This window comes from Parasteatoda tepidariorum, chromosome 9, assembly GCF_043381705.1.
Source record: "Parasteatoda tepidariorum isolate YZ-2023 chromosome 9, CAS_Ptep_4.0, whole genome shotgun sequence".
NCBI classification, from domain to species: domain Eukaryota; kingdom Metazoa; phylum Arthropoda; class Arachnida; order Araneae; family Theridiidae; genus Parasteatoda; species Parasteatoda tepidariorum.
In genome coordinates, this window is record NC_092212.1 from 47686772 (window position 1) to 47703200 (window position 16429).

At 28.8% G+C, this 16429-nt stretch overlaps 1 protein-coding gene across 2 annotated transcripts in view; it reads right to left on the reverse strand.

The window, feature by feature from the left end:
• The window catches only part of LOC107441121 (BAI1 associated protein 3), a 108256-nt gene extending 92041 nt beyond the window's left edge, over positions 1-16215 (reverse strand). For both annotated transcript variants that reach the window (XM_043046307.2, XM_043046309.2), the window contains exons 1-3: positions 16042-16215; positions 2913-2996; positions 2148-2315 (exon numbers count right to left, since the gene is read on the reverse strand). In XM_043046307.2, coding sequence (XP_042902241.1) covers positions 2148-2315; positions 2913-2996; positions 16042-16089 — 300 coding nt within the window. In that variant the 5' untranslated portion in view covers positions 16090-16215. The remainder of the gene's footprint in view (positions 1-2147; positions 2316-2912; positions 2997-16041) is intronic.
• Positions 16216-16429: the final 214 nt, after the last annotated feature.

Below are 16429 nucleotides of genomic sequence, written 5' to 3' on the forward strand. Positions count from 1 at the left end.
AGTTCACGGATTCATGTACGATTAATTTGGAAAATAACAAATTAAAATCAATTACAATAATTAAGTAAATTAAACAATTAAGCTAGTTAAAACATTTAGGATAATTAAAAGGAAAAAAAGCTTTTGTAATAAATTGGAAAAAATATATTTTGCAAAAAAGAAAAGTTAAAATTAAACGAGAAGCTCTTTAACGACAATGAGACACAACGGAAATCTCGAAACAGAGTGACCCTAAACAAGATTCTCCCACAGCCCTAGAAATTTTTTGCCTAGAAATCAGACAAATGAGTGTTTCTGTGGACAAAAGAGCCCACAGCAATTTAAAGAAGCTGAAAATATTTCCCACAATGTAAATTGAGGCGGCTATTTGACTATTCCATGGAGTACCGCTTTTTAGGATCCATGGACTACTCCCATCACTGGTAGCTACGAAAGCTACAGGATATTTCCATCAGTCAAACGGCCTTTTTATTGCTCTTTTGGTTAAAAAAGTGAAGAGTAACAATTATTTTATATTTGTAAACACTTCTATTAGATTTTGAAAAGCGTACGCCAATGTATAAAAGAAAAAAAAAAGTATTTTAGGCTTCAGAGGGCTCCAGCTCCGAATAAAACTTTAAAAAAAGAGGGAAAAAGTTGGATCTGGGGGCCCTTGCCATCTCGGGGCCCCAAGCTACAGCTTATTTAGCTTATACGTAAATCCGGCCCTGGTTAAAACGCTGTTCGAGCAAGAAGAAAATTATTCGATGTCAGGGTCAAAACTGGTCCGCGAAATTTCAATCCGGAAAAATTTCAATTAATGCATGCTCCACTACACCAATACAGGCTGATGAAGACACGATAAAGACACTGATTGATGAAAACTAGGAAATAAAAACTAGCGAGATAGTTGAGAGATTAAATTTGTCGAATTTGACTGTTCGGAATTATTTAAAACGCCTCGGTTTATTCTTAAAACTCGGCATATGGGTTCTTCATGTTCCTACTGGAAGAAATTTGTGCTGTAGCATTTTGTGACTCCTGTGATTTGTTTCTCACTGGGAACGAGAAATGGGTAGGCCACAATATTTCTTCGGGTTCCCACTAACATTTTCAGATGGTAATACCTTTACTACAAACAAGGAGGTCAAAATTCATCTGGATAAGCTTTTTGGTAGTAAAGAACAAAATTTTTTGAGCTAGAAATTATGCTATTGCTAGAAAGATGGTAAAAGATATTGGACAAGAATGGACATTATATAATCCCATAAAATATTTATTCACCATAAGAAAATCGCCTTTCATTTTCATATGGAAAAAATCAAAAGTACTTTCAGAACAACCCTATATTTTGTTTAAAAAAGTATTATTTTAGACCTTTTGCTAATTTAGTTAAATGTTGAACCATCGCATTGGTATTTTAAACCCTAGAATCAAGCTAATTTAACAAATCCTTAAAAAATGTGTTCAATTGTATCATACTATCGTATAACAAAGTTTAAGGTAGATTAATTTTCACTAAGAGACTGCATGTAAATGATGTAACACTTTTTCTTCAATATTTTGAATTCATAGCCTTTGTCACAAATTGTCATACTTTTTCATACTCCCTACATATCTAGTTACATGCCATGCTATATTGCATGAACATATACTAGCAGTGCAGGACAAAACACCTTCTTTGGACCCTGTATCAAATTTTGTTTCTAAGTTTGAATTATTTTTAATTTTATTTTCAAATTGTGTGTCAAATATTATGTTGTGACCATGTATCAAATTTTATTTTGCGGGCATAATAACAATGATTAGATGTGTATTTGGATGAATACATATGACAAAATAATTATGAAAAAAACTATTAATACAAAAGTATTTAATATGTTAATCTTTTTATTTTAACTAAATATGCAATCACACATTTTGTACTCCATCTGTTTCTCCTTTGTCACAATCTCTCGAAAAGCTCTGGAGTTTTGTGACATCTTTTGAGATCAGCTCCTTTAATAGAGTTCAACTTAAAATTTTATTGCATTTTCACAGAATTTGCACGATATTTCTAACTGCGATTTAAAAAGCCTCACACTGTCCGAACCTAAAAGACGTATCAGAGAACGTATCCTAATCCAAAAGAAGAATAAAGCTGTAATGAAATTATCTTTTATACATACCTTCTCGTCTTGAGCAATGCTGAGAAACCTCTTGTGGTCGTTATCAGACATGCAAAATGCTTCCTGTGCGTACTCATAAAGATCCTCGGCGTACACGGAGTATCCACTGCTGTTTGCACCAAGCTTGTGCTTGATGGTGTATAAAACGGCAATATATAGCTCTTCCCACTAAAAAAGTAAAATTGTTAAGCACAATAGGGTCTTGCAAAGTTATAAAACCCTTTGTTTTTTGAACAATTACGTCATAAGAATAAGATAAAGCTATTTTTGTTAACAAAAAGATGCAAATTGTGGATTTTACTAAAAATGTTGTTATTAAAATGAACACTGTGCTAAAAAATTAAAAATCCACTGGTAGTTTTTTTACACAGTAAATTTTACAAGACTGTGATTTTTCGAAGTACTTAATTTTGATCTCTTTAAGAAAAGAATACTTCAAAGGGAAAGAAACAAAGGAAAAGCTGCCATATTTTTTTGAAGAGGCTGGTCATGTAAGGATAACTCATGCTTTTTTTACAGTTAGATATATATAGATAATAGATCTAATAATATAGATATATAAATATAGATACATAGATCTAGATATGCAATCCTAGATTGTTCCTAGATATATACCTATATTTCCACTAAATAAACAGTACATTGCACAGAAATTTCTAACTGCTTACTGCAAATTTTCACCAAAATGTCTTCTGAAAAGCTGTATGGCTAATGACAAAACATTGTTTTTATCACAAAAATCACAAAAAAACATGATGTACATACTTCCTTACGCCCTATTTTATAAGGAGCGACTTCAATTCCAGAATCACATTCAGAAGGCGGAGGCTTATCTTTCTGCAATTCATCCTATAGAAAGAAAAATAACAAATGAATGAATAAATACCATAAATGGATAAGTGCAAGGTCTATAAGTCTCTAAGTGCCAAATAAGTCTAGGCTAATGTAAAAATTAGCTGTTGCCGACTCATTATTCGGGGTTTTATTGTGTTCCCTTTTTATTTAAATTCTTCTTCTTCCATTATAGATTTGATTCGATTTTTGTGAAGTGTTTACTAGTCTACAAATGCTTTAAATCCACCAATGTTCAAGGAAGTTCTGTCTCGAAAATCTGTATCACGAAAGCATTTTAAAGAATCTATAAAATAACACTAGTATGAAAAAAAAGGAAGAAGTTTCCCAATTTTATTTTATATTCGTTCACAGTTTTGTGTTCTTCAACAGGAAAAAAATAAACTCATTAGTTATAGATATTTCCAATTTAATTGCAGTGTGCCATGAAATTATCATAACAATTTATTCCTAAGTATGAAATATACGAAATAACATTTATTTATCTTCACATAATTAAGAAATTAAGAGATCAATGCTTTTATTTTAATTGAATGAGGGAATTGAATGAATTAATTAATTGAATGAATTAATTTAATTGAATGAAAACAGTAGAAACTTATTTTATTTAACATTTAAATTTATGATAAATTCCATTTTTTAATTTTGTAGATGCAAAATTTATTGAACATTTACTATGCTTAAATAATACTCAAATAATATTGTACTCAAATGATTCTTTACTTATTTAATACTTTACTCAAATAATACTTTAAATAATACTTTACTCAAAATACTTTCTCACTCTTATTTGTCCGTATTAATATTTTAGGGAGTTTGAAATGTAGATCAGAATCTAATGGGTTACGATTTACAAATACACACCACCAATGCTATAAATAACATATGAATATTAAAAAAAAGTAATAAACAGAAAGAGAAACATACTTTACTTCGGAACAAAAGCTTCCATAAACGTCCCATTTGAAATAAAAGGAATTCTTATCTCGTTTTATACGATATCCAAGTTAGATTTAAGCGCAGTAGCTGAAATATTCAGCACAATATGGTCTACCAAGTCCGAGAAAAGTTCTATTAACGTCCGAAAAATCGCGCCATTTGCGCCAAACTTTGCAAATGTATTTTTTCCCTTAAGTGTCATTTTGAAGCATTTTAAAGACTCTTTATTTCAGCAAAGTTCTTCCCAAGATGCGAATAAAAAAGATCTTAGTCCATGATTTAACAGTAATCATTCGACGAACTAGGCGGAAAAGAAAGTTTCAAGTAGACCGTTTCTTACGTAGACAAGAAAAATTATGTAGGCAAGAAAGAGAAACGATAAGGTCTACTTGTGAACCGGAAAGAATACTCAAATTTGATTTTCTTTGAAATCGAAGTTATTATTCACTTTTGTATCATTTTTTGGAAATGTTGTAAAAAGATCGAAATTGTGGAAATTATTCCACGTTATGTAGTAGCTTTGAAAGTGATAATTCTAAGTATAACAGTTGACGGCAGACAGATCAGGATCTAAGCGTTAGAATGAATCAACATGTTAAGCGTATTTTGGATATTCTCAATTTTTTAGTTTTAAGATTGAGTTCTTAACGGTTATTCGTTATTTAACGGTTGTTATTGTAAAATAATAACGTCATGAAATAATAGTAAATATTTCTTGTTATAACAGTAAATAGTCTACAATGACTCATCCTTTAAATAATCGAATAATAAGTAAAGCACTAAGTCGAAATATGTTAAGCGAGTTTTGCATGTTCTTAATTTTGCAGGCTTAAGAATTAGTTTTTAACGGTAGTTATTGTAAGATAATAACGTCATGGAGTAATAATAAATATTTCCTGTTACAACAGTAAATTGTGTTCAGCGATTCATCCTTTAAATAATCGAATAATTTAATAAGTAAAGCACTAAGTCGAATATGTTCAAGCGAGTTTTGCATGTTCTTAATTTTGCAGGCTTAAGATTGAGTTTTAAACGATAGTTATTGCAGAATAATAACGTCATGGAACAATAGTAAATATTTCTTGTTATAGAAGTAAATGTTTTACAATGATTCATCATTTAAATAATCGAATAATTTAATAAGTAAAGCACTTAGTCGAAAATGTTAAGTGAGTTTTGCATGTTATCAACTTATCAGACTTAAGAGTGAGTCTTGGTCAGTTGTAATTGTGAAATAATAATGTCATGGAATGATAGTAAACGCTTCTTTTTATTGAACAGTAAATGGTCTACAATGATTTATCCTTTAAATGTTCGAATAATTGAATACATAAAGCGCAAAGTCAAAAACATTTTAGGTGCGTTTTGGATATTTCGAATTCTTGTGACTTCATGAGTTTATGTCGGTAGTTGTTGTGAAACAATAATGTCATGGAATAATAGTAAACATTTCTTGCTATAACAGTAAATGGTCTACAATGATTTATCCTTTAAATGATCGAATAATTGAATATGTAAAGTCAAAAACATGTATTTGATAAAATTAGCAAAAAAGTGCATTTTGAAAACATTTGATTTTCCAAACTGAACATGTTATTGTGGGAAGAAATTATTATTATGAAATAATTTAATTTCTAATTTAATTTAGAAATTCTAATTTAATTTAGAAATCCGAAATACTATTCTAGCAGAAAACGAAAGAAAGGAAAGAAAGATGTTTATGTTAGCAGGATGTTTATGTTAGTTTATGTTAGCATTGCCTGCCAACACGCTGGAGCCTTTCCGTTGTCAGTTTAGAAACCAAAAACTGACTGTGCCCCGAGATCCCATAATGGAAAAACAAATAAGAAAATGCAATTAGAAAATATGAAATGTAAATGCAAAGAAAAATTAATGACAAACAATCACAATTTAAAAGTACACAGAGTAACACTTACAAAGGAAACTAGGGAAGTGTGACTCGCCTATTTTGAAATAAACTAGTGGGATGTATGCCTTATGAGGAATGATTTTAGGGGGCGACATTCGTTTCGGCCCGTAGAAGGTCCTGTGAGAGATAAAAAACAATTCACTATGTAGAAAAATCGGTATTTTATTACTTCAATACAGACTATTAGTTATTGTAATTGTCTCATAACCCGATTAATTTATAATTAATTTGATAATTAATTAATTTGCTATATAATAAATTATTCAGAAAATTAATTAATTATTAATTAATAGTTGATTAATTATTAATTAATAGTTGATTAATTATTAATTAATTGTTGATTAATTATTAATTAATAATTGATTAATTATTAATCAATTGTTAATTAATTATTAATTAATNATCTTTATAATCAAAAATAATTAAATCATAATTAAAACTAAACCCAATTTATAAATTAATGTTGTAAAAATTTTGGTTCATAAAATTGTAAGAAAATATTAGCAAATGCACTTGAATAACAATTTCCCATTGAGATACCTTGAATTTGTCTGTGAAAACAAATACCATTAAAAAGACAATTTTCAAAAATTTTTATATTACATAAATTTGTCCTATCTTTCTTATTAATGTCCTTATTATTCAAATAATTACCAAAAATTTCCAAACAAATAGTTCTTAAATTATTGTGTGGTATATTTGAAAAAAGATTTTCAAAATCACATGGTAGAACAGTATTAATATCATTGTAATTCAAATATTTAATAACGTCTTGGTTGTTATTAATAATAAAATGCTTATCATTTGAAATAATCTTATTTAAAATAATGTTTAAATAATTAAAAAATCTTTTACCAAAAGAAGAATTATAACAGCCAGTACTGCAAGTTACAAATCTAAAATTAACCGGTGTTTTGTCGAACTTAATTGTAATAATTCTATTTACTATTTTAACACATTGCTGACCAGCAACTTTTCTGAAAATTACCCCATGTGCCCAGCTATTGTTTTAAAAGCGGATGTGGAAGTAAAACAATTGAAATAAACTTTAAAATTTTTTAATTTTTAATGCCGTATGATAAAAAGTTAGCAATCACCTATGTGTAATGGTACACCATAAGTTTTGCAAATATGTCGGGTTTCGTAAAGTTATAATAAATTGGTGGAGAATTAAATAGTAAAACTTGAAAAGTAAGAAAAATTACACCCACTTCTTAAAATAGTCACCACGAGATCACTACTAACGAAAACACGAGTTAACTCGTGGCCGGTCACCAACGTTTGGCCACGAAAACACGAGTTAACTCGTGACCGGTCAGCAATGTGTTAATAATGCTTACTTATTTTGTCTTTTTCTGAATTTGTAAATTAGTTTCATTCTTGGATTATGAAATAATAGTTTAATGAGATAATACTATACAGTTTTTAGCATTGCAGTAAATGGACTACAGTAATTCCTCCTATAAATTTTGCAATTAATTATTGATATTATAAGACTTTAGTGAAAAACGTGTTAAAAAGGTGCTTGATTTTACAAGTCGATCGCTGTTATGGAATAATAATTTGTTGAAAATTTCCAATTGTTGACAATAAATTTGGTTCTTTTCTGAAGATGTTTAAAATTTACAATCAAAAATTTATTTAATTATGTAGGTACAAAGAAACCAAATGAAAGAAATGAAAAATAGGATATTTATGAAGTGTTTTAAATTTTTCAAATATTTTTTTATTCAAACCCATTAGAATATTTTCATAAAAATTTCCCTCTTTTCTTTGATATACTTTTTCCATTTTTTGATACATACGTTTTTATTTGCTTCATAACCCTTTTTTGTTTTTAAGATTTTACTTTATTTATCTTTTTTTCTTAAGGCAGACGAATAAAATCTTCATTTGAATTTCGATATGCACGATTTTTCAAATATATATTTCAAGCTATTATGATAAATGACTGAATACGTCAGGAGTGAACTTTACATACATTTATCGCGATGTATAAATTGTGCTGTATCCTCAGTAATGTGAAAATGATTTTTTGTTAAAGGACCTTTGAAACAACATTTTTTAATAAATTTTAGTAATGAGCATCAGTAAATATTGTGCAAAAAGCCTATTAAAACGAACTTATTAAAACTAAAATGATCAAACTAATTTATCAAACCTGTTACAGGAAATTATAAAACTTAGTTGTTAAGAAAACTGGATTGTCCCTTATGGAAGAAGAAAGTTAAGAAGTGTTGAATAATATGATGAACCACGAATTTACAGTACTCTTTTCTGATTTCTTTGTATGGAATGAATTAGAACCATGTTGGAAATGGTGAAAATCTTCTTAATATTTTGAATGTTAAGACGCTCGGTACAGTGCATATTATAATTTTTAATGTCAAATGCTGCCATTTTATATATTTTGAAAAATGCCTGTTCTTGAATCGATAACTGATAAGAGATATCATATTCAGGGTCCGATCAAGACAAATGCAGGCCCAAGGCCCACAAAATTTTCCGGGCCCCTGACAAAATTGTTTGAAATTAAATTTCTGAAGAGCAGTCCCAACAATAAAAAAAATCTATTGAACTGCCTGATTCAAGAGAAACATTCTAAAAAATTTTGAAAGCAGACAATTGAAGATTAATTTTTTAAGATAAAATTTGCGCATCTAAATATTAAAGCAAAATATTAAATGTTGTGTGAAAATAAAAATAGTTTGGTGACCACAAACAAGTGAAATCAGTGATCTTCGCTGAAAGTCACTGATTAGCTGAATTATTTTAAAGATTGTAGTCTTCCATCTACAGCTTTACATGTTTGTTAAGAATTAACTTTTAGTTCTTGTTGAAACTAATCATTTATAAGAGATTTTGCGAATATACATTCTTGTTGAATTTGCTTAAGCCGTTGGAGTAAAAATTGCACCAATTAAAATTCAGCCGTACTTTCGAGTTTGATAAGTTCAATGTTTACATGAGTTTGGTTTATCACAATATAAAGAAATTTTGAAATTAAACAATGACTTTTTTGAGAAAAACTGTTTTTTTTCTCCAGTATGTAAAAAAAAGTAGTTCTGTGGACTTTTTACTAATTTTTGAGACCCCCAGAAGTGTGGGCCCTAGGCAATAATCAGGCCCTATTGGGCCTAGGCAATAATCAGGCCCTGCATATTTCTCATTTGCAGTTGGTTTGGTTGTTTTAAGTTTTATTGAATACTTATATGTCAATAGGAAACTATTAATAATCAACCCATAACGTATAATATTCTTATTCCAAATTTATCGATAATGCAAAATTATAATTTTTTATTGGGAAATGATGTTATTTATTTTAAGAATCCTTGAATTGAATAGATAACCGTTGAAAAATAACACACCATTTCAATGCAATAAATTTTAAAAAAATTGAAACTTTTAAGGAACACAATATCAATAAGAAATTATAATTTTTTTCCAATGCCTACCCGGATTTTGGGTATCAGAGGTGAAGATTCATTGACCACTTTTACAGGGGCACCAAGTTATATGGGTAAACAATTCCCCAAAGTAAGAAGGACATATAGTACAGAGAAAAGGACAAGGACGGAACATCAATGCCTTGTCCGGAATTTGAATCCGTGACCTTTCTGTCATAAGTTCTGCTTCCTTATTTGTTTTTTTAGGCACGATATTGCATGAGAATAAAACTGAATAAAGACAACACAGTTCGGCAAAAAAACAAACAAAAACATTTTGGCCAAATGAAGATTAGAAAAGGTAGAATATCTTTAATTCCTGAATTTGCTATTTCCAGATTGTTCGAGTACAGTACAAGTAGTGAATTCTTTTCCAATAATAAAATATTTTTCCCACGCCCACGCAGATTTTAAGTATCAGAAGGGCATATTTGTTGACCACTTTTAAAGAGGCACCAAATTATATGAATAAACGATGTCCCACAGTGTGAAGGACACATTGTACAGAAAACAAGAAGGAAGGAACTTCAATGCCTTGTCCTAGATTCAAACCCGTGACCTTTCTGTCATAAGCTCAGCTTCCTGGCCACCATTCAAGCCGATCGGCAGCAATTCTAAAATGACAACTCTTTTAATTTCTGACTAAAATGAGTGTGGTAACACTATAAATTTTTAAGTGGTTTGTAAGTGGTTAAATTTTTAAGTCGTTTGCAAGTGGTTAAATTTTTAAGTGGTTTGTAAGTAGGTAAATTTTTAAGTGGTTTGTAAGTAGGTAAATTTTTAAGTGGTTCGTAAGTGGCTAAATTTTTAAGTCTTTTGTAAGAGGTTAAAATTTTAAGTGGTTTGTAAGTGGTTAACTTTCTAAGTGGTTTGCAAGTGGTTTAATTTTTAAGTGGTAAGGTTCAAAATTTTAATTTTGAAATTCACGAGAGTTCATAATAAATAAAAATTCAATAAATATTTAAATTTTTTGATCATTTTTATTGGTTTGTAGACATTATTTACTAGTTAAAATTTAATAAGTTGAAAGTTAACAGAATAAATCTTTTTCGAAACCTAAAAACTGAGACCTAAAAACTACTTATTTATCACGACATAAATAAATATAAATGCACACCTATTTCTTTTTATCAAAATACTCCATACAAATCCAAATCGAAAAAAAATTTGCCATTCTTTTGAAACAGGAGAAACTTAGTTACAGACAAGTACCCGAAAACAAATGACAGGTTTTCGAAACCTTCTTAAGACAGGTTATTGCGTTAAGAGTGAATATTTGTTTTTTTAGACAGGATATTGCAGAGAATAAAACCGAATAAAAGCCACACAGTTTGGCAAAAAAAAAAGAAAAACAATTTGGCGAAATAAAGCTTAGAAAAGGTAGAATACCTTTAGTTCCAGAATTTGCTATTTGCAGATTGTTTGAGTACAGCACAAATAGTGAATTCTTTTCTTGCACTGAATAGAAAAAGAGTTTCAGAGAAAGAGAGAAAAAAAAAGAACAATTTCTTTGCCCTGGGGTTGTTTGTTTTTCCGGAATCGAACACATATCATTTGAACAGGAAATAGAAGTGCATTTCTGGGTTTTACTATAAATTTTGTTTCTTTTTTTCCTTTTTCATTCGTATTTCATGTTTCTTTGATGCTCCGAAAAATGGTCGGTGATTTTTAGTATTTAGACAAATGATCTGCTTTATTTCATTTAGAGTGGGAATTCTTTTGAAAAATATTGGACCAATATCTAGTTTTTATCCAAATCTTTTTTCACGATCAGTCATGATTGTTTAAATTTATTTCTCCTAAAATACTTTTATCAATGAAGTTTAATAAGTCTAAAGCGCTTAGTTAGCCATTCTTAGTTGTTTATTATAATTTTTTTTATCTCTTATAAATTTTTTTTAAACGAGTGCTAAAATAGCTTTTCCAATTCATAAATTATAAAACAAATACTAGGTAAATGCACAAGTATTTAACACCAGAACAAATCTAAACACCATATCTAAAATTGCTACGAATTGGAATAAAAATGAATTATGAACTAAAAAGCAAAATCAATGGAGAAAATGTATTTATTAGTTATGGGAAACAGTATAAAGTCGTCATAATATTATTAACATTAATGATGCTTAAATTCGGTAATAGGCATTACTGGTATGATATTAATTGGTGCTGATTTAAGAGGGAAACAAATACAACGCTTTTATGTAGGTATGCAAAGTATTTTATGAATAGATTTGATGCCGACTACTAATACTGAAAATTTTTATGAAAATTTTTCATGGCCTCTCGAATATTTATGTACGGGAGAAAGTAACTTGATCGAGGTAAATTTTAAACATCATGAGTTGCCTTGAGCAACAGAATTCTGCCAGAGGATATTGAATACAGTTAATCCATATTTTAATGGGATGAACTACTAAATTCGTGTTTTTCTTGATCTAATAACGTAAAGCCACCAAGAAGGGCAGCAAAAAAAAATTGGAATTATTATAGCTTTATTATTTTTGATGGAATTTGTTTTGCAGTTTCATGCACGATTTTGTTGTTATTCAGTACTGATTTATTGATTATTATTTTTTTACCCTGTACGAAGAACGGGGTAAAGAATAAAAATAAAATAAACTAGTAAATGAAATAAAAAAAGAATAAGAGAAAAATATTAGATGTCACCAGATTTACTTTTATTTACATAATCTTAAAATTTATAATGAAATTTTTAAGTTTATAAGAAGAAAGAAAGAAATTTAAATTTCAACTGTTGTATGATATACGGTTATCGTTAAATATTGCTAAGAAGTAAGAAGCATTTTATACTTCTTGAGTCACATATTTCGTATAGTTAACTTATATTTTAATACAACTGATTATTTTTTAAATAATCGTACATTTCGTTACGATAAAAGTAAAATAAATATGTACCTTATAACCAAAATTAACCCTTTTTGTTAAAAAAAAAGAATAAAGAAAAGATGAATATGAGAAGCAACAAAAGGGATTAGTAGGAGGAGTTTCCTAATACTAAAGACACTACTAAGTATGTTCGAAATAACAATTAGAAAGCTTCCTTGGAAAAACTGTCCACACTAGCTCCCGCATGTATATGGATAGACAAATAATACAATTATTTATTCCCAATGTAGCAATGGAATGTCGTGCCTTTCTCATGATACATTTCTCACGCCGATAAATGTTTTCAATTATTTAAAAAAAATACCTATGAATAAAAAAAAATAAAATATCAGTAAGTTTTATTAAAATATGCAAAATCATTTTTGAAATTTTTCTTAAACTTGTAAACGTAATTAGTTAACTAAAAATAGTTAACTAAAAACTTGAGTTTCGTCACACAGAATTTAAGATTTCAACATTTTAGTTAATTAATTAAAATTGTTCACTTTTTTTTATTTACAGGTTTTTAATGATTCCCGAACAATAAGAGGATGTTAGAAAAATAGCTAAAATATTTTTACTTTTCGCTCAAACTTCCACTTAATTGTATTGAATATTTATAACAATATATTTTTCTTCTATCCGCATTGACAAGAACATCTGTAAATCATAAAACTTAGGGAAAAAAAACAATAACCGCTTTAAAAACTTGTTCATTCTTTTCTGATAACAAAGGAAAGGTTTTAGTAGATCAAAGAGAGGATAGAATTATTTGTTTAACAATTTCGTGAATGAAAAATGATGTCATTTACCAAATCGCGGAATGACGTGCGTAGTAAAATTTACTGCCGGAAGTTGTAAGATGAAATACAATTCTTTCTTGACAGGATGAGACTACCACGGGAAAATGTTTAAACCATTAGGTGTGAAAAATTTCTGAAGTTTATTGATCTTATTAATCATAATATTTTCTGTTACCATAAAATAAGACATACACTGGTAGTCACTCTTATATTCTTATTCCACTCTGTAGCCTTACGGGATACATGATGTTCCTAAAAAAATTTCCCAGATTACAATATTTTCTTGACAGGATGATACTACTACGGGAAAATGTTTAAACCATTAGGTTTGAAATATTTCTAAAATGCATTGATCTTATTAACCATATTTTCTGTTACCATAAAATAAGACATACACTGGTAGTCACACTTATATTTTTATTTCTCCCTTTAGCTTTTATAATATACAGGATTCTCCTAAAACATTTCCCAGATTCAGTGGCATATTTTAACTGTTTCATTAAAGCAGTGTTCTTCAACCTTTTTATCACCCCGCACCGGTCAACGTTTGGCCATTTTATTATGGGCTGCTGAATAGGAGAAGACGTTAATTGTTTATAGATTACTTTGATTTGCTAATTTTAATTTAATTGTATTTAAACAAGATTTCAAAATAAAATACAGTTACATGAGCTGTATTCGTGTGGCTCTCTGTGATGTCTCTTAGCTCTCAGTTAACCTCCCGTTCATGGAAAGTCGTACAAATTCGTGAGAAATATAGAAATAGAAAAGTAGAAATATTTAAATGTAGAAATAATTATAAAAAGGGAAATAGTTAAAGTTTCTTTGGGCTGCCCTGTGCCGGTCCGCGGGTTAAAGACCACAGGTTTAGTGAACGAATAATACATAAAATAAAAGTTAAACCAACCCAGTTTTTCTAACATATGTTCAATAGGTACACCATCATTTATACGGCTCATTTCATTAGATATACGTCACAGTTCAACTTTAAGCCCAATTCTTTCTACAGTTTTTTGTCCATTCTTATTTTTTTCGCAAAATTGTGAATCCTGATCATAAGACGTTTTTGGTCTGGAAATCGCCATTAATGAATATGTAAATTCAATTTAATTTTTAGTTTCGTTTAGAGTTCAATTGTGAGACACCATCAGCTAAAATATCATTTTACGGTATCCCATTATTCCGACTTTTTTGTCAAAATATTATTTTGTCAATTATGGCAAAAAACAGAGTGTTTCTTAAGAAAAATTAATCTCTCAGATATTTTTTGACAAAAGACTTTTTTATGTTAATATTAAATGATACTCTTCTACTCTTCTCTGCACGCTTCACCCTTTTTTGATGGAAATTGAGGGATTTGAGGAGATTTGAACACAAGCAAGTGAGGCACTGTTTTCGATTGTTTTCACGCTGAATTACATAAGCTTAATCCAAGAAAAAACTCCATTATTTTGAAATTATAGAATTTTTTTGTACAAAAAGTACAAATTTGTACTTGTACCTTATTACAAATTTGTATTGTTATGTAAACAAGTGAGATACAGTTTCCAATGTTTTTTTTTACAGTTAATAGAATGAAACTCGAGTCAATAGAACGAATAGTTTAAAAGTTGCAATTGTTTTTATACATAAAAATTACTACTTATGAAAATAAATTGAACTGAATAAATGGTTTTAATGTCATACTTTAAGGTATCATGATAAAAATTATCAAATTTTACCCCATTTACCAAATTTTTATCTCAGATTATCTTATTGTTAGTTTTACTAAAATCGTTATCAGAACGTTTGGTTAAAATTACTGAGATTTATGGTGTTTCCAATCAGTAAGAAAAACACGGTAAATTTTCTCTTATTCTGTTTTTTTTTTACCATTCTTTTTTCACAGTATAGTGGTAATATATTTTATGCCATATCTGCGAATAGCGCAATCAGAGACGGAAAGTTGTCATAATTGACATAACTAGTTTTGAAGAATATATTATCAGTTAATACATATTACGAGAAGAAAGAGAAGATTTTTAATTCAGGGAAGCAAGAAATTTGTACAAAAATAGCAGTATTTTTTAGTGGTGATGAACAATGATATATAAATAATTATAATATCAGTTAATATATAAATAACTGATATATAAATAATTGAAATATTTACTATGCATTTTTATTTCAGGAACAAAAAGTTTTTAACACAATTAGTTAAGCAAATTTATAGGATATAAAATTATTAAGCTATGAGTAATTATAGAGGTATGCAAAAATTTAATTTACATGATCTATAGAAATTTTTTTAATTATTTTTTTTATTTTTTTATTTTACGTAAGGGGGGCAAAGTGTCTCTGCTAATTAGGTGACTTTATTGGAGATAGTTGCCATAAAATACTTTACGTTGTTTGGGGGAAATATACTTCTGAGACGTAACAATCTCTTAGCAACAATAGGGAAGAATCAATCCCCATTTATCGAGTAAAATAGAGGAATTTGATAAACTTTACTATGAACAAATAATTATCTGACAAAATTTATTTTAATAAAAATTATAATTTTCTCTTATTGTATTATTCTTGTAGCTAAAATGAAAAAAGATACTTCTGTTTTACTTGAAAAATCTTCGTAATTGTCAGATAAGAAGAACACTATACTATAGCGCGTAAAATATCTTAAACCAGCATAAAAACATGAAACATTATCTTTTTATTTCATTAATCGTCATAAGTTATTAATTCCAATATGTTAATTAAAGTTAATTTCATTTAACAAAATTTTAAAATCCACATTCCGAGTGATGGTTTAAAAATATCAGATGGATAATATTGAAAATAAGGTCAACAAAATCATCGATAATTAATTATTAATGCTGATTCTTTACTTAGTGATCCAAAAATAGTTTCAGACAGAAAATAAATCTTTCATTCTTGTTATTAACAATGAATTTTTTATGTTTTTAAAGCATACTTAAAGACACTAAAAAAATAAAAAATAAATAAATCATCAGAAGTGAGGAAGTGCTGTAAAAATAGAATCAGAGCTCACGTACCTCTTCAAAAACACTGTCTCCATCTTCCCTATCGCTACTTTCATCCATTGTTAATTTTATATCCAGTCACTTAACAACTCAACACAATCTCAAGAAAAGTCATAAAAATGCGCTTAGTCGGTTGTCACCGAATCTAACTTTAACTACCTACCATCGCCAAGTTCTTAACTTAGCCGGTCTTACCACTATTACTCACGTATGGCGTTGGCGAAACAGAAACTAAATAATAACACAGACTTGGCTCAATTGAGGTATTCAAGGATGTAAATGTTTTTATTTTTTTTCCTATCAGAATCCTGTCCGTTTTTATTACACCCTTCTCTTTTTTGTGCGTGAGTCAATGGGCTACGTTTCTTTTCTTTTAAAAATTGCGGGGGTGATTCCAAGT